This window comes from Suricata suricatta, chromosome 8 (assembly GCF_006229205.1).
Source record: "Suricata suricatta isolate VVHF042 chromosome 8, meerkat_22Aug2017_6uvM2_HiC, whole genome shotgun sequence".
Taxonomy (NCBI): Eukaryota; Metazoa; Chordata; class Mammalia; order Carnivora; family Herpestidae; genus Suricata; species Suricata suricatta.
In genome coordinates this window covers 124,608,083-124,626,161 of record NC_043707.1, presented here as the reverse complement: position 1 = coordinate 124,626,161, position 18,079 = coordinate 124,608,083, and the positions used below count along the sequence as shown (strand labels likewise).

The following is an 18,079-nucleotide window of genomic DNA, read 5'->3' as shown; positions in this document are numbered from 1 at the left end:
TGCGCCGCCGAGCGGGAGGAGCCGCCCGAACAGCGCGGCCTGGCCTACGGCCTGTACCTGCGCATCGACCTGGAGCGGCTGCAGTGCCTCAACGAGAGTCGCGAGGGCAGCGGCCGCGGCGTCTTCAAGCCGTGGGAGGAGCGCACCGACCGCTCCAAGGTGGGCCTCTCGGGGCCTGGGGCGGGCGGGACCCGCGCGGGGCCTCGGGCCTCCCGTCTGCTCTGTCGGCCTCAGTCCTGCTGTTAAAAATAACGACAGCCCGCTTGCCAAGCGCTTTCCCGTGCCTGTCACCCTGCCCGCCCCTTGGGAGGGAAACAGCCTCCAGTCTCCCCATTTTGCAGGTAGAGGAACTGAGGCCCGGAGGGGGCGAGGAGCGCTTTGGCTTTACGCAGCCGACATTCTCTTCCAGGGCTTTCGGGAGGATGGCCGTGAGGGCGTTTTCCCTCCTGTTTGACTAGTCCCACGGGCTGCCCGATCCCATCAGCTGATGAAGGCAGGCTAGGCGACGGCGCGTGTACCCTGTCCAGAGCATTTACCGTGGTGGGGTCACAGAGCCCCTCGAAAGCCGTGGACCCCGTGGGCGCACAGTTTTGCACACAATTTCAGGCTAGTGGCGCCTGGAGGCCCGTCCGCGGGCTCCCCATTTGAGGACCCTCTGAGAGGTGGTCTGTAGACCATTAACTTGTTAGCATCAGGTTAGTAAGTGCTGAAAAGCCGAGGGAGGTCGACTGTTTGCATTGAACTCCCAGGTGTGTGTAGAGCTGGGTGGAAGAGGCCTAAAACTGGAGGCTCTCAGCAAATATTTGTTGCTTTCTCCTCCCCCCCCCCCCGCCCCCTCCAGTTTGTTGAAAGTGACGCAGATGAAGAGCTTCTGTTTAATATTCCGTAAGTATCTCCTTGCTGTTTGCCTCAGGCTAGATAGGCTGTACCCAGGCTCCCTATCAGGCTTCATTCACTGCTTGTGTCCAGAGCACACATCTGTCTCTAGAAACGGTGGGGGAGGTTACAGTGTGGTGGGTGTGAGGAGGAGAAATATAAAGATGTATTGGTTGAGAGAGAAGGGAGAAGTCATGGTACATTTCTTAGAACTGCGGATTGCCCGAGGCAGACAGGATCCTAGAAATTTTCTGGCACACTTACCCGGCCACATAAGTAAACAGAAGCCCAGAAAGGGCAAGGGTCTTGTCCGGGGTCACACAGCTAAGCAGAAGTTCAAACCCAGATTGACAGCTTCTTTTGCATTCTGTCAGATTTACAGGCAATGTCAAGCTCAAAGGCATCATTATAATGGGAGAGGACGATGACTCACACCCCTCTGAGATGAGACTGTAAGTGGCAAGGGCTTAGGCCTTCAAGAAGCCTGAGTTCTCTTTTCTCTGCTAGCGCTTTATTCCAGAATAATATACCTTTTTCTTTTCTACTGGGTTAACTATCCGTCCTCCCCCTCCTAAAAGTCTTGGTCTTGTTCTGCATCAGGATACACTTCTCTCTTCCTAAATTAACGACCTTTTTAGATTAAGTGTCTTTAAGGCCAACAGCTTGTGTCTTTTCAAAGTCCTTGCTGTGCCAGCCATTCGCCCAGAGAGCATCGTATAAATGCCAGTTGTTGATGAGTCTGCAGTTTCCTTAGTAACCCAGCTGCAGATCGCAAACGCTCTTTACAGTTTCTACTGGGGTTAGGTTCCAGATGTACCCTGGTTCTTTCACCCGGTGAAAACTCTTTGCGTGTGTTTCGTTTACACAGCATTCCTCCCTCTGAGCGTGCACGCCCTCTAGCGAGCAGAGTTTGCAGGAGCCTGTGGCCACCGGGGCTGTCGGGCCCCCTGGTTGTCAGCCTGCCTCGTTCCAGCATGGCCCTCCCGAAAGAAGGGCGCAACTTTTGAGTGCTGGAGAAACAAACCCCAGAAGAACTTCTCACTTTAAAAAATGTCCTCTGAACACATTTAACTGAGAAATTTAAGAAATTGACACTTTTTGAATGTTAGAAACATGAATATGAACGCAGACCCGCATATTTAATCATTTTAAGGAAACGGTATATTCGGGTTGATGCTTTTGGAGACTTGTTTACTGGGGAGATGGATCGGCTCGAGAAAACTAGAGATCCGTGTCGCGTTCTGGTTAAGAGTGGGCTCCGATTCTGTCTGGACCACTTGCTGGCTGCGCGACCTCGGGCCATTACTTACCTTCTCTCTGTCTCGGGGCCCTCGTATGTAAAATGACAGCAGTCATAGTAGGAACCCTGTGAGACTGTAGAGAGGATTAAATGATCTATAACATGTAAAGGACTTAGAATAAGTCTGGAACTTAACAAATGCCCCGTTTGGGGACAGCAGGTACAAATATGTAAGACATCACATCTAAGCACTTTACATACATTACACTTTATTGAATCTAAGATGTTGATGTAATTACCTTACACACCATTAATACAGAAAAATCATTGCCTCCGTGACATGCCACGGACACATCTGGAAAGGTTAAATCGGTACTTAATAGGACTTGAACACAGACCAGGTGTTCGATGACAAGGAATTGGTATTTTTTGTAAAATGATACCACTTTTTCAACAGTGACTTTTTAAGAAGTCTTTACTTTTTAGAAATACCAAAGTATGAGTGAAGTGAAATGTTTGGGATCGCTTTAAAATATCAAGCACAAACAAAAGGGGGGTGATAGAAAATAGGCATAATGTTCATTATTGAAGCTGAGTGACAAATGGAGATAGAGTAATTGTATTTTTCTCTCTGCTTCTTATAACTTGAAATTTCCCATAGGAAAGTTTTTTAAGTATATGTATCTTAGAATTGATTCACTTTAATCTCAACACTGTATCGGATATGTACTGTAACTATCACAGTTTATAAATGAGGAGACAGATACAGAGAGATTAAACAACTTTCCCAAAATTATACAGCTGGTAAGTGACAGAGCCAGGCGTTAAGCCTAGGAAGTCTGGCTCCAGAGCCCCTGCTTTTAACTACAGTGCTACACTGCCTCTCATAATGCTACTCATAAATGTTCACTGTGATTACTCTGTGCATCACTCTTAGGAACACTTTGAAGCAAACATTTGCTTTATTAAATCACATGCATTTTCCTGCCGCTCATATCCATGTGGGTGTGTTAATAAAGCACTCTCGAGACGGTGGGGGTGTGGCTCAGGCCTTTAGAATCTGAGAGTTATAGAGGAGACAGCTGTTTCTTAGATATTTCTTTGGAAATTTTTTTCTTCCTGAGCAATTTTACTTGACTTTCCAAAGCCCATTGTGCTCTTTTTCAAAATGGAAACCCCCAGATACTATGTTTTTAAAGAACTGCAAGATGATTCAATGTATAGGGTAATTTTGAACACAAAGATTAACACTTAAATTAACTCTTCAGTGTTAACTGACCTGCTCTTATCTCTTAACTGTGTTCAATGTGTTTCTGCTGAAGTATTTCCCCCGTGAGTAAGCTGTTTTGCTAAACCTCCTCAGCGTGGTCTGAATGTGCTGAGTTGCTGGTTTTCTCCATGCATTTGCTGCACGTGACCTGGTCTGAGCCTTCTCTTTGTATATTGCTTCTCGTGTGATCTTAACCCACTCAAAGACGCCTCTGGCTTATGTTGCAGTTCTCAGCTCTTTTCTTGCTGGTTTAAAGATACTTGTGTGTATAAATGCCAGTAAAATGCCATTCCTAAGATTTGATCTTCTTTTGATAGAACTGAAGGCAGTTGAGTCAATAGGCAGTTTTGAAAAACTGAAAAGTACGATAATGCACATTTCTTGATTTTTTTTTTTTCTTCCCTTTCCTTTCTCAGGTACAAAAACATTCCACAGATGTCCTTTGATGATACAGACAGGGAGCCAGATCAGACCTTTAGTCTGAATCGGGATCTCACCGGAGAATTAGAGTACGCTACGAAGTAAGCACGGAACCTGTCTCCATTCTCTGGCTTCTGAGGAATAGCAGACGCTCATTGGCAGTGAACGTACATGTGCATTAGCACTTACTGAGCTTGCAGTTTAATTTTGGCCCATCTCCTGCTTTCTTTGCGGCAGAAACTAGTTAAAACAGCGGAGGGAAGCTTGATCCTCCGCTCGGTCAATTTTTGGCAGAGATGCGGTGCAAGCTGAGGCCTCTTCAGCTTGTAAGCAGCTGACAGGTCTGAGTGAGCTCCTGGCGTGGTCTTAGGAGAGATGTTTTCAGAAGTCCTCTCTGCATAGTGGGCTTACAACAGGCCAAGTTGATCACCTTAGCCCTTCGCTGGCTCTCTCTTTCCTGGTGGTGAGGTCGGGGAGATCAACACTGAGCTTGCGGCGGGGTCGCTGCTTGGCCGGACAGCATTTCTCATTCCTGCTCCATGAGAGCAGGGCGGCGTTGACTCATTTTTCTATTCTTACTGCCTTGGGCAGGATCTGGCAGATTCCCAGGCTGGGTCTGCTGAATCCATTGCTTATCCAGAAGGGAAGAATGAGACCCTAAGAGCCCAGAGTTTTCTCTGACATTTGCCCAGATTTTACAAGTTGGAACTAGAGTTGTTTCTGACCTGGTGGTGAGATACTCATTGAGCTCTAACCTGTGTTTTCTCTCCCCACCCCTTTCATTCTCTAGAATTGCTCGTTTTTCAAATGTCTATCATCTTTCAATTCATATTTCAAAAAACTTTGGAGCTGACACCACCAAGATCTTGTATATTGGCCTGAGAGGAGAGTGGACTGAGGTAAGAAGGGGCAGGACTCGTGACCCCCAGGGTGTGGCGTGTGTGCATGTAGCTGTGTGCTGCCCCACGGGCCCTTTCGGGAAAGGAAGGAGAGCAGGGGGGACTCAGCCTGCTCTCAGTCTGCTTATAATTTTTCTTGGTTTCGTTACTCTACACTGTCCCTCTCCTTTGACGGGCTCTCGGTATTTTGAAGGGAATATTTTGAAATGATACAGTTGATATCAATTCATTTTCTTCACTTTAAGATTCTTTTCTTCATTCGACATGTTTGATGACCTTTCTTGTTTCAGGAGCCAGAGATAAGATGACAGACAAGGTCCTCTTCTCATGGTGGCACCAGCATAGTGGGGGAATGGTCTTCTGAGTTAGGGGGTGAATCACTGAAAATGGTCTTTGCAGTCTTCCTAGGATAAATGTGTCAGAAGGGGGAAGAGATGGCTTCCAGAAACGAACCTGAGTAAAGATGTGGTCTGGGAAACAGCCAGCTGACCCAGCCTCTCCCTTTTCTTGCAGCTTCGCCGGCACGAGGTGACCATCTGCAATTACGAAGCCTCGGCCAACCCGACAGACCACAGGGTCCATCAGGTTACCCCACAGACACACTTCATTTCCTAAGGCTGCCCAAGGCTCCCACAGAGGCACTGTGTCGGTGAAGATGTGCAGCATCCTGTCGGGGAGAACAAGGAGATGGGGTTCCGGAGAGAGCTGGGGCCACGGCCTCTGCCAGGCTTTGTCTTTGGGGGCTGCTGCAGAGCCCTGGCCTGTGGAAGATACCGCACCACCGGGCAGGGGTGTGTGGGTGCCGAGGGACAGTCGTGGTTCTCTAGGGCCTAGAAATTGAGTCTGGGACTGGTCAGCATCTGGCAGTCATTGGATGATGCCTGCCTCTCCAGTCAGTGTGGCCGTGGGGTCCCAAGTGTCTTGTTGCTTTGTGGCAGGAATTTTGTGTGACTTTTTTTTTTTTAATGCAAACTATTTCCTGGGCTGCAGTAAACTTTCTGAAGCCTCAGCATTGTGTTTCTATTAGCCATCAGGACGGTCTCCAACTAGAAATACTTGTCCCTGCTTGCTCCTTCTTCCTGTCAGCGTTCTTGTCAAGTTGCCCAGCTTGGAGTTGTCTGTCATGTACTGGTGTCCCGTGGTTAAAGCTAGGAGAGCAGGAATGTCCTGGCGATGCTTAATAGCTTGAGGGGAAGGTCTTTGTCCCTGCTGCCTAGGTGAGCAGTCCGGGAGAGCGTGGGTATCATTTCTGTGTTCGTGAGCCGCCCGGGTTGGATGAGATTGGGACTTCGGTAAGATTCCCCTTGGGTCATCCTTAATGGTCATTAGCTTCTAACTAGTGTCATAAGCGCAGTGCCAGAAATTGGAGATCTCAGTTTTTTTGTTCATGGCTTTTTATTCACCGTAACTAATAAGCTTCCTAATAAATCTTTGCCAGACTTCATGTTTGTATATTCTTGATTTCCTGGTAGTACTGATGAAACTTTTGCTTTACAGGATCTGTATGGGACTTTGAAATTTTGTGTTGTTATTTTGTACTAGGTAGGTCATAAGTGCCATGGTGATATTCAATACTAGATGATTTCTCCAGGAAAGGTACAGCGGACTAAAAATACTCCTACCCCCACCCACCCACACTTTGTAGAGAGGAACGTGAGGTTACAAACCGACGTCCCATTTCTCATGAGAGGAAGTAACTTGTGGAGTGACATTTACAAAAACAAGGGAGAAGAGATTCTGGAACTCACCGGAAGAAAGGAGAGCCAGGAGAGTGAGTGAGCAGCACATGGCAGACTCAGGACTTTAGATTTAAATTTTGGAAGTCAAGACAGCAACTGGAGAGAATTTTAAATATCTAATGTGAGATCTGAGACGGGCAGTATTCTCTCCAGAAATTAGAAACAGTGGACAATGGGAAGTAGTGTTGAATTTGATCCTCTTGAGAGAATTCTCCTGAAAGCGTTGGTCCAACGGTGAGCTGCCGCCGCCGTTCTGTCAAGCCTCAGGATTTCTAAAACGCATCCTGAAATCACCCAGAGCACAAACCACAATTCTCGATGCACTAAGGGACCTGCTTCTCAGCCATGGCCTCTTTACTTCGGTTGGACCGTTTTGGAGATCAAATTTAAAGACATAGCCTTTATTTTTGAGTAGGGGGGAAGAATAAAGTTAGAAATCTTAGAGCAGACGATCCCTTCATTAATTCCATAAATTAAAGCCTCGTCACAGGTGGCCCCTGGGATTGGGCTTCTGAATTTGAAGTTTCACTCTGAAGAATTTGTTCAAGAATGTGACGGAGTGTCCCAAGACCCCAGGTGACTGGGGTGCAGGAGGAATTGCTTACTCTTCCATAAGCAGCCCTAGCAGGGCTCCTGTGGGGGGCAGTTACATGGTCTCCGTGCACTTGTCTCTCTGTGACATCTGGTCTGCTTGTTGCAGTCCTCTGGACTCCAAAGATTTCCTGCTCCGAATCCTGGTACTTTAGGCTCTTTGTGGCCCATTGAACACGTAAGACCAAACTACCCCTCAGCCTGGGAAGGGTGCTTTGGGTTCCCAAGCTGACGGCGTTCTTGCAGTAGGTTATGCTAGGAAAATGAGGCCTAAGCTGCTGAGGGACCTCTGTCACTCATTTCCTGTTTGCAGACGCCCAAGTTTTCTCTTAGGGATGTGGCCCTTCAACCCAGTTTCCCTCCCTTTCCAGCCTTTCTGTGGACCCTGAACCCATTTCCACTTTATCAGTGCAGCAGGGGGCAAAATGGGGACAAAATGAAGCCCCTTCTGTTCTTAACAACTGGGGCTCGTTGATGGTATCTTGCACACCATCTGCGTGGCATTGCTTGTGGAGGGCAGAGCTAAGACAGCACTGCAAGTGCCTGTCCAGCTGTCCTGATGTGACCTGTGTTTTTTTCCCAGGGTCCTTTTTAGTCATCACGCCCTCACACTGTAATTTTACAGCGTACAAGGCATTTCCACACGGCCTCATTTGAGCCTAACAGCAAAGCTGTGAAGGAGGCAGGGTAGTGGTTATCACCGAGTTTTATAGCTCATGAAGCAGGTGCCGGGAGGCAGCAGTAAGGTGGTGTCCTGAGGTTGCCGTTTCCTTCCCCGCCCCGGGCGTGAGTTCCAATCTCCTGAGTGAGACTGGAGGACTAGATGTTCTCTAAGTGCATGATTCCATTCCTCCAATGTATGGGACGTCCTGGATTACGAGTCCATCCAGAAACTGGGCATTAAGGCCAGTAGTGGATATCCGAGCCCACAGCGAAGTGCCACGCACGTAGACGGGAAGATGGGAAACTATGCAAGGAGACGCGTGCCTCCCCTTCCGGAGGGCTTTCCTCCAGGAGGCGCACGGGTGCTGGCAGCAAGCGGGAATTCCCTACGCGCCGTCTAGATTCTGCAGGTGACTCCGTGCCTTCCTTACGGGGAGTGGCCCCACCGTATCCAACATGGCAGCTCCTATCTGGCGGATCGCCGACGCCCACTTCCGGGTTCCGTACCGCTGGCCAGGCTACTTCCGGCAGCGCGATGGCTGGGTTCCCGGGACTCGAACGGAAGTTCCGGCGGGGGCGGCCGAGGGGGAAGAGAGTGTGTCTGTGCAGGAGAAAGAGGAGAATCGCCCGAGAGGTCTCGAAACCCCCCAGGGAGTGGAGGTACCCTCGTCCGGGGCCAGCCGGCGGAGGGAGGGTACTGGGGGCAGATCGGACCATCGCGGGGGTCCCGGAGAGTGGGGAGGGGACCGCAGTTGTGAGGGATGGGGGTGGGGAGTGAGGTGCGAAGAGGCGCTAGCTAGTCCTGGGGACTTTGGGGCTAGAGAGGGGCAAGAAGGCGGCCCGGTTCTGACGGGAGGGACTTAGGGTCGGAAGTGGAAGATCTCATTGTGGGGCGGGGGCTCCACAGGGTCAAAAGTAGAACAATCCTTTGTGGACAAGAGAGCGTCCTGGGTCAGGGTAGAAAATGTCACTGCGGGAAGGGGGCGATCCTCGGTCAGAACAGACATTCCCGGTGTAGGGAGTGGGAGACCCTGGCTTAGAGTGGAAGTTGTTAACTGTGAGGAGCTCCCTTCCCTGGTCAGCAGGTAGGGCATTAACTTTGAGAGGGGGGACCCTGGGGCGAGGGGTGGAAGTCTCCCAGTGAGGAAGGAAGGGAATCCCAGCTTAGGGCGAAAAGTGCATCCCCGTGTGGGAAGAGGGACCCCAGGGTCAGAGGTGAGGGATCTCACGTGGAGAGGCGCACTCAGGGTCAGAGACGGAAGGTTGAAGCCAGCGGGGAGGGTGGGCGCCGCTGGGAAGGGTAGGGGCTTAGGGACAGGTTGCACAAGCTTCTGGGGACTTTGGAGGACGCTAAGGATGGGGAGGAGCCAGCCAGCCTCCCATTCTTTTGTGTTCGGGAGTCCCAGAGCACGCCAGACTGGGGGACCGGGTTGGATTCCGAGAGCAGTAGCAGCAGCAGGTAGCTGCATTCAGCGGGGTGTGGGGCGCCGGGTACGGCTGGTGGAACATGGGTTCGTGGGCCTTCTGGAGACAAGGGCAGCTCCCTGGGGCTCTGGGAATGGCTGAGCCAGAAACTGCTTGTGAAGGCTGGGTGGGGGCTGGATGGGAGAGAGGTTGGAGAAAATGTGTGGGGCGGTTGGGGGTAGGGGCCGAAAGCATATTTTTCTGGCATTTTCCCCCCTTCCTTTCCCAGGAGGGCTGGGAGTTGGGGAGGAGGGGACCAGGGGCTCTTGATGTTTGGAGAGCAGGGAGGAGGCAGTTGGGGGGGGTCGACAGCTGGGGGTGCCCTGGCTTCCCTTCCCCCACTGTTCCTAAGCCCTACTCCTTCCCCCTCCCCTCTTCAGCAAGCTGAGGCTAGGGGGTGGGCCAGAACCGGGGACACTAGGGTCGCTGTCTCTGCTTTTCAGCCCTGCAATCTCAGAGGCAAACTTCCTGCCACCTCTGGCCTGGGACTTCTTGCCTGCTTTTCTTTGTGGCCAGGGCAGAACCCGGGTGCTCTGGGGGGTTGACGGCCTGAGTGGGCCCAGGGTTTGAGGCTCCTGCCCTGTGTCAGGAGTCTGTCCCCTGCCTGCTCGAGCTCTTGACCACTCCCCCCGAATTTGCCCAGGCCCCAGCCGTGGAGCCCTGCAGTGTATGTGCGGTAACACCATGTCTGTGCCCCTGCTCACCGATGCTGCCACTGTGTCTGGAGCTGAGCGGGAAACGGCTGCGGTAAGGTCCCCTCCTGCCCTCAGCAGCCCCCAGGCCAGCTGCCGCCGGGTAACTGGCCGGAGGGGGTGTAGGAGAAACGAAGGTGCAGTGTTGAGAAGCCTGAAGCCCGGAGGCAGCGCGTTAATTCCCTTTTGGCTGCTACTGTACCTCCTCCTAGGTCCTTGGGGGTGAGAAGGGGGTCAGAAGTTGGAGGACAGAGGGGGAATGAGAGCAGGGTGGTGACTGCCCTCTTTCCACATCCCCACGTCTCGCCCTCTTCTAGGTTATTTTTTTACATGGACTCGGAGACACAGGGTAAGTGAGCTGGAGAGGGGGTGTTCACTGGGAAGGCGGGGAAGGGCCCAGCGGGCAGGATTAGAGAGGCCCGCGCCCTCCTTTCTCCCTCCCCACATCGGTGCCTTTTTTCCCTTCCTTCCTACAGGCACAGCTGGGCTGACGCCCTCTCCACCATCCGGCTCCCTCACGTCAAGTACATCTGTCCCCATGCGTGAGTGTCACCCCAGCAAGGGAGGGGCTGAGGATGGGGATAAGCTGGGGCGGGGGGGGGGGGGGTAGGATGTTCTGTGGTCCCAGGCCTGTTCTCTCCTGCCAGCTGCATCCCGCGGCCTGCACCCAGGGTGGCGGGAAGTGCCGTTTTCAGCCTTCACTCCAGCGGAGCCCACAGCCCCAGCCCCCCAGCCCTAAGGCCTCCTGGACCCAGGGACCTCCCATGCCCCTTCCCCATGTACTCACCCACCGAGCCGGAACCCCGTCACCCGCTGTGTTGGGCTCTGCTTGTCTGCTGATGCCCCAACCACAGCCTCCAGCCCCACGTGGCAGGTTGCCTGGCAACACCTTAAACACAGGCCTTGCCTGCTGGGAGGGGCCCCTAGGGACTACTCTGCCCCCTCCTGGCTCTCTGCTGAGGCTCCCTCGCCCCTTCTGAGCATGATGGCCCTTCTTCCTGCCCCTCCCTAGACCCCGGATCCCCGTGACACTCAACATGAAGATGGTGATGCCCTCCTGGTGAGTGGCAGGGGCAGGGATGGCTGCTGAGAGCTGCGGGGGGGCCGGGGGGGGGCTGGCCTGGGTCTTCCAGCAGCTGCCAACACCGCTCCTCCCTTAGGTTTGACCTGATGGGGCTCAGTCCAGATGCCCCAGAGGATGAGGCTGGCATCAAGAAGGCAGCAGAGAACAGTAAGGCCCCAGTCCCTCCTCAGTACCCCCCCTCCTCCCCCGCCAGCCCCCCCAGGAGAGCGTTGGGCAGCATCTGGCTCCCTTCCCTGGGCCCCCCAGCAGCTGTGCCCCCACCCAGTCATGCCCCCTCCCCCCAGTCAAGGCCTTGATTGAGCACGAGATGAAGAATGGGATCCCTGCCAATCGAATCGTCCTGGGAGGCTTTTCACAGGTGAGGGGAGAGGGAGGGGGTGGGGGGGTGGCAGCAGAGCTGTGCCTTCATGACCCCTCGTTCTCTCCTCCCTCCAGGGTGGGGCCCTGTCCCTCTATACGGCCCTTACCTGTCCCCACCCTCTGGCTGGCATTGTGGCATTGAGCTGCTGGCTGCCTCTGCATCGGGCCTTCCCCCAGGTGAGTGTCTCCAGAGGTCCCCTCCTTCCCCCGGGGTCTCCTCGTGGCCTGGGGATTGTGCCCAAGCACTGGCTTTGCCCTCGGAGCCCTGTCTGGCCCACAGGCAGCCAATGGCAGCGCCAAGGACCTGGCCATCCTTCAGTGCCACGGGGAGCTGGACCCCATGGTCCCAGTGCGGTTTGGGGCCCTGACGGCTGAGAAGCTCCGGTCCGTTGTCACGCCCGCCAGGGTCCAGTTCAAGACTTACCCAGGTGTCATGCACAGCTCCTGCCCTCAGGTCAGTGATGGGGGAACCACCTCCCGTGCCCCCCTCCTCCCTCCAGCAGGGAGCTCTCACAGTCCCTCCTCACCCCTAGGAGATGGCGGCTGTCAAGGAGTTTCTTGAGAAGCTGCTGCCTCCTGTCTAACCGGAGTCGCTGGCCCCCAGCGCAGGCCCCCCAGCTCCTGGGGGACCCAGCACGCGCAGCACCATCTGGGATCTGAGCCGGTCGAGCCCCTGTCCCCACCATCCCTGACCTGTCCTCTTCCCATAGGCCTCTGGGGCAGGCTGGCCCAGGCCTCCCTTTCTGGCCTCAGCCACCTGGCTGTCTGCAGCAGGGGGTGGGCCGCCCTCCTCTCCCATTCCCCTGGAGGTGGGCCCCCCTGGCAACAGTATTGGAGGGGCTGTAGGCAGCGGGAGAAAGGGGCCCAGCCGCTGACCCACTCACTCAGGACCTCACTCACTAGCCCCGCTTTGGGCCCCCTCCTGTGACCTCAGGGTTTGGCCCATGGGGCCCTCCCAGGCCCCACCTACCACTCCACCCCCAAGTGATTCTGCCCAGATAATCGTGTGTCTCTCCTCCTTCCCTCCAGCTGCTTCTCAATCATGAATGTGTCCGTGGCCCGGCCCCCATGCTGCTGTGGGCTGCCTGCCCCTGGGCAGGGGTGTTGGTGAGGGGGCAGAGTCCTTTGGGGGGGGCCTTCCCTTAGCCCCCCCCAAAACGTGGGGGCTGGGCCTTGGCCCCCCCCGCCCCTGCCCTGTTCCCTGTCCGTAGGCCTGGAGCCTGCAGGGCTGGACTGAGGCTCAAGGTCTCCCCCAGCTGTCCCACTCCCACGTTGTCCCCACTCTAGGGCCGGGGAGAGGTGGGGAGTTGTGTCTCGTCTTCTGTCTCCATGTGGTTTTGGGTGTTTTTCTTGTTGTGTCCTGGATTCCGATAAAATTAAATTGCTTCACCTCTCAGGCTGGATGATTCTGTCCAAGGGGTAGAGAGCGAGCGTGTGCAAGCATCTGCCCCAGTGTTAGAAAACTTTTATTTTAAATACTCTGGAAATCTCTGGAACTCTCTCTGAGCAGAGTATAAATTAGTGACTGTGTCAGGGCCCTCGTTCACCCACTTGCTTCTGGTGGTCCTGACGGGTTCAAGGAAAAAAAAAGAGAGACACCCCCCCCAACTCCTGGTCAGTAGCACCCTTGGCACCCTGCCTGGTGGGCGGAGCAGGCCCATATGGGGTCTGAGGTAGGGGAGGCCGAGAACAAGCAGGGCTTCTTCCTTCACCGGTGCGAGGCGGGGGAGGGTCTCAGGCCTGCACGCCAAAGCCTGAAGGATTCTGCTTCTGCCAGCGCCACAGATCCTCACCTGTGGTGGGGGGATGGGGACGGCCTGGTCCACATTGGAATGCAGGGCCCCCCACTAGGTGGGCATGCCCAGACCCAGTCAGCCCCTTCCTAGCCCCTAACTCCCTCTCGGGTCAGGGGTCAGGGCCAAAACTCACACATCCTGTCCAGCCCTAAGGATGCTGTCCAGCCCAGCTCCTTGAGGGCCAGGCTGGGGTCGGCATAACAGGCAGCCACGTCCCCTTCCCGCCGTGCCACCACCTTGTAAGGGATCTGCAAGAGAGGGGGCTTAGCTGAGCCGGCCCCGGCCTTTGCCACCCAGCTGCCGCCCAGGCTCGGAGACGCAGGTGCAGGTGCCCAGCATGAAGGCAGGCAGAGGAGCCAGGCAGCACGGGGACGCCCATCAGGGAGGCTCGTGGGAGGGGCCCAGGTCACTGTGAAGGGGGTGGGGGTGGAGGGGCCCAGGTCATTGCTAAGTTTGGGGCAGTGGTGGGGTGGGGGCAGGCACTGGGTGGACAGCTGGCTTACCTTCTGCCCAGAAGCCTTTTCCATGGCCCGGACCATCTGTAGCACCGAGTAGCCTGTGCCTGTGCCCAGGTTATAGATCTAACCGGGGAGGAAAGCGGGTGTGGAGGGAGCTGATCTAGCCACCCCCATGGACCCCCATGTCCCTCCATGTCCCTCACCAAACTCGCTTCTCCCTTCTTTCCCTACCCGACAGCCACACTGCTCCTTCAGCTTCCTCAAGGCCGCGATGTGGCCCTTGGCCAGATCCACGACATGGATGTAATCCCGGACACCTGCCGAGGAGGTGGTTGGGTGTGGGGGTTCAGTACCGCCTCTGGCTGACCTCCTCGCCCTGGCTCCCACTCCTGGGTCCTCCTGGTCCTGGGCTCACCTGTGCCATCCTCTGTGTCATAGTCATTGCCAAAGACATTCAAGGCCTCCCGTCGCCCAATTGCCACCTGGGGTGAAGGTCAGGTCAGCTCTTTCCAGGCCTTTGGCACCAGTTGTACCCTTCAATCCCAGGGCCACCCCCTGACCTTCCCTTTCTCCCTTACCTGGGAGACATAGGGCATGAGGTTGTTGGGGATGCCCTGGGGGTCCTCACCGATGCAGCCCGAGGCATGGGCGCCTATGGGGTTGAAGTATCGCAGCAGCACTGCGTTCCAGGCCTGTGCGACAGCACTCAGATGGGGAGGGAGGTGCAGGCTGTGCCCCGGCCGAATCTCGAGCTCTTGACCTGCCCACCCGCTCCCCCATGCCTAGTCTCTATCCCTGGAAAGTAGCAGGGGGTCAGGTGCCCCCCTCAGTGCTGTGACTTTGGGTTAATCACTGCAGCTTCCCGAGTTCTCGCTGTAGGTGTTCACGGGAGACCTTGAGTCCGTGAGTGGAGCCAGGGCTAGGGCAAGTGTGGGGGGGAGAAGGGGGAGCCCTCACCTTGTCTGCCCGGCACACGTCCCGGATCATCTCCTCGATGAAGAACTTGGACTTGCCATAGGGGTTGGTACAGCCACCCGTGGGGTGGGCCTCATCCAGGGGCAGGTACTGGGGGTTCCCGTACACGGTAGCCGAGCTGCTGAACACCAGGTTCTTCACCCCATGGGCCCTCATGATCTGGTCACGGAGGGGAGGCGTCAGGGGCCCCTGCCTCACACCTTATTCCCGCCGTCCTACTCCTTCACAGGTGAGAGGACTGAGGTGTGGGCACTCCCATTTACAGATGGGGAGACTGAGGCAGAGAGCTAAAAAGAGACTCGTGTCCAAGATGGTACAGCTTGGGCTCTGCCTGCCTCGGCCCTTCAGGGCCTCACCTGTGTCTGGCACGGCCTGCCTGGCTGGGGCCTCCCCCTGTCTGTGTCCCCGCCCCACGTCTCACCTCCAGAAGCTGGATGGTTCCGGTCAGGTTAACTCTGTAATAATCCAGAGGCTTCTGCACGGACTCTCCCACAGCCTTGAGGCCCGCAAAGTGGATGACTGCCATAAAGTTATGCTGCAGGTGCAAAGCCACAGTCAGAGCGCTTTACAGGCTCTGGCCTTTGGCAGGGCCCCCGCCTGCCTGCCAAGTACCCACCTTCTTGAAGAGACGCTGTAAGGCTGCCTGGTCCAAGATGTCCATCTCCTCAAACTCCAGAGAGCGGCCTGTCAGCTCCTGAACCCGCTGCAGGCTCTCAGGCATGGAGCCCCCGCCTGGTTGGACACGTGGAGACCATCAAAGGAGAATATGTTCCCAAGGGACTAGCGTGTGTGTGTGTGTGTGTGTGTGTGTGTGTGTGTGTGTGTGTGCGCGTGCAGGCAAGCAGACAGGCAGGTAGGTAGAGGTGGAACACAAGGTTCTCCTTCCTTCCCCGCCCGAAGCCCTTGTCCCCCACCCCTGTGCTCACCACGGATGGCATTATGGAAGTTGTCAATGACCACGGGCAAATAGCCGGCCTCCAGCAGTTCCAGCACCGTGTGGCTGCCGATGTAGCCAGCGCCGCCTGTCACCAGCACCTTCTCTGCCATCGCGCCTGGCCCAGAACACAGTGTCAGAGGTGGCTGAGACGTCCCACTCAGGGGCCTTGTCCTACTTAATAAGGTGGCTCTGGAATTAGCCCTCATCCAAGTTTGGACATCATCCTTTTCTGGCCTTAGGCCTTGGAAATCACTCATCCTCTCAGCCTCAGTTTCCCTCTTTAGAAGATGGAGCTTATAACTACAAACATGATGCCATAGCGTGAGGCTTCCGTGAGTGACCTGAAAGGCCTTCCCTGTGGCACAGGTGGGGAGACTGATGCACTGGCACCACAATTTCTGGTCTTGAGTCACCTGTGAATGAGATGAAACCTAAGGCCTGTGAGGTGTCTGGGGACTAGACAGTCCTGGCCCGAAGGACCCACGGCCAGCAGCACCCGGACTCCCAAGAGCCCAGGAGGAGGTTCTGTCTGCTCAAATTCAGGCCGTCCCAGTCCCTCTGCCATCAAGGTGTAAGGTGGCCCAGTGATGAACACCTGCTCTAGGCAGCTCCCCTGACTCCCTCTCCCTCGAAGGTCAGCTGGGAGGAAGCAGGAAATATACCAAACGGCCACAGGGTGGGGTCCTTTGCCAGGCCCACTGAGCCCAACTCAGGCTGCAGCACCAGGTCCTGGAGTGGGCCCTGCCCCACTCCACCCTGCCCCAGGTCAGTCAGGCTGGCTCAGCCTCTACCAGTGCACGCCAGGGCCAGCTGGGTCACTGCCCTCTTGGAACTCAGAATCCCACCCAACTTTAGGCGGCACTGAGTGGGGCACTGTAGACGTGGCCCTGGTCCCGTCTCCACTGCCAGGTGTGCATCTCCGCCTTTAACAAACTCTGTGGGCAGAGAGAGGGCGTGGGTAGGAAGCCCCAGACACTGAGGTCTTTTATTCGGTGTGGCCTGGCCCGCAGCCGCCTTCCTTTTGGCTGCCTCAGTCCCCCTCTGGGCTTATCCACTCCCACCCACTTGACTGAGCGCCTGCTGAGTGCCAGGCTTTGTACCGAGCACTTCTGCATTACTTTCCTGTATTCGCCCCAACATCCTGAAGAGGCAAGTGTTACTGCTGGCACTCTACCGAGAATGCTAAGGTCAGAGAGGTCAAGTGATTTGCCTGAGGACACACAGCTACGAAAACGGCGTTAGATTCCGGATGTCCAAGTTTGCAGCCAGCCAACCTCCCGCCAAGCACTTCACCCTTGCCCCCATGGCTTCCCGCTGGACTCTGCTCCTGACGCCGAGACCGCCCCCGGACCCCACCCCGCCTAGCGGAAGCCCGACAAGTGGTCGCGGAGGGGCCCCGGGTCGCAGGAAGAGTGTGGGGAGGTCGAACTCGCCCCGGACCGACGGAGTGACCTCGGTCGGCTATCGCCTTCTCGGTTTTCCCAGTCTGCAAAATGGAGGGGAGGAGGCGGTGGACGCCGTGCTGGGTTGTGGGCCGTGGCTCTGAGGGGACCGAGCTCGGAGTCCCGGTGTCGGGAATGAATGAAGCCGGGGCGCCCCGGCCAAGGCAGCGGGAGCTGGGAGCGGCACGGGCCCGCCCTAGCGGGACTCCGCCCGGGAGGCAGCCGGACCCCTGAAACCCTCCCTCGCTCCCCGCAGACCACCCGGCCCCTCGCGAGCCCGCTAGGCCCCCAATTCGCCTCTCGAACCTGTTCGGAACCTGGCGCCCTGAGCTGCTTCCTGCGGCACCGCCTCCCGAGCTCCGCGCCCCGCGCCCGGGTCCCTTTAAGAGCAGAAGGCCCGCCTGGCCACGCCCCCTCCACGCCCCCAAGGAAACGTGTCACCGGGGAGCGTGCACTACCGGGCGCCGCGGCTTCTAGGCGCCTGCGCGGCGCGCTCCGGTGCCGGAAGGCATTGGGGAGGCGCGGCTTGGCTCCGGGAGTCGGGTCCCGGGCGGCAGAGTGCCCCGGGTGCCCGCAGCGGGAGCCCCGGGTCCAGTCTCTCAGCACGTGCCCCGCCTCTTCTTCCGAGCCAGCCTGGCGGGAAATTAGCGACGGCGTGCAGCCCCGGCCCTAGCGGGGATGGGGGGGTCGCCTAGAGGCTGCGGGTTCAGGGAAGTGTGGTTCGAGAACCACCCAGAGAGCTGGAGGACAATCAATCGGGCAGACGCCACAGCGCTGGCTCCGCTCAGCTCACCCCACGGACTTCTGGGGACGGCCTGTCCGTACTGTGCCTGCCACAGTGGCCTAGAAGACAGTGTCGTGCTTCTGCTGAAAGTAGGGGCAGGACTGGGGAACCGTGCGCGCTAAGTCATGACGACCTGAGCCAACAAGCCGTGCCCAGACCGGAATGCCCTGCGCCTGGAGTCCAGCAAGGACGACTGATGGCGGCAGCGCCCGGACCCGTGCCTCCCTGCTCACAGGCCCAAGAGCCTCAGAAACCACCTCCCCGCGAGGCTCTGGCCACAACGGAGCGAGCCAGAGCCACTGATTTCCAGCCATTATGAATTTGGGGTCCGGGTGGGGAAACGGAGGAAATCCAGAGATCAGTAAACCAGTTCAGTCTCCATTTTCCTC

The 18,079-nt window shown here is 56.3% G+C and overlaps 3 protein-coding genes across 3 annotated transcripts; 2 read left to right on the top strand and 1 right to left on the bottom strand.

The window, feature by feature from the left end:
* PITHD1 (PITH domain containing 1) lies at nucleotides 1–6,149 on the top strand (the record flags this gene model as incomplete). Its single annotated transcript, XM_029945875.1, has 6 exons — nucleotides 1–159; nucleotides 842–885; nucleotides 1,251–1,328; nucleotides 3,803–3,907; nucleotides 4,597–4,705; nucleotides 5,219–6,149. Coding segments are annotated over 6 exons (597 nt in total), but the record flags the coding sequence as incomplete, so codon positions are not given.
* Nucleotides 6,150–8,249: 2,100 nt separating this feature from the next.
* Nucleotides 8,250–12,694, top strand: LYPLA2 (lysophospholipase 2). Its single transcript, XM_029946445.1, has 10 exons — nucleotides 8,250–8,358; nucleotides 9,806–9,909; nucleotides 10,172–10,203; nucleotides 10,331–10,396; nucleotides 10,867–10,914; nucleotides 11,015–11,085; nucleotides 11,223–11,296; nucleotides 11,374–11,475; nucleotides 11,579–11,752; nucleotides 11,832–12,694. The coding sequence occupies exons 2-10, from the start codon at nucleotides 9,832–9,834 to the stop codon at nucleotides 11,880–11,882; spliced, it is 696 nt and encodes a 231-aa protein (XP_029802305.1). The 5' UTR covers nucleotides 8,250–8,358; nucleotides 9,806–9,831; the 3' UTR covers nucleotides 11,883–12,694.
* A 52-nt stretch (nucleotides 12,695–12,746) lies between these two features.
* GALE (UDP-galactose-4-epimerase) lies at nucleotides 12,747–17,305 on the bottom strand. The gene is made up of 11 exons (XM_029946442.1): nucleotides 17,213–17,305; nucleotides 15,454–15,579; nucleotides 15,144–15,259; nucleotides 14,949–15,062; nucleotides 14,510–14,686; nucleotides 14,131–14,244; nucleotides 13,968–14,034; nucleotides 13,784–13,869; nucleotides 13,598–13,675; nucleotides 13,228–13,342; nucleotides 12,747–13,091 (listed from the first exon to the last, which is right to left on the bottom strand). The coding sequence occupies exons 2-11, from the start codon at nucleotides 15,572–15,574 to the stop codon at nucleotides 13,033–13,035; spliced, it is 1,047 nt and encodes a 348-aa protein (XP_029802302.1). The 5' UTR covers nucleotides 15,575–15,579; nucleotides 17,213–17,305; the 3' UTR covers nucleotides 12,747–13,032.
* Nucleotides 17,306–18,079: the final 774 nt, after the last annotated feature.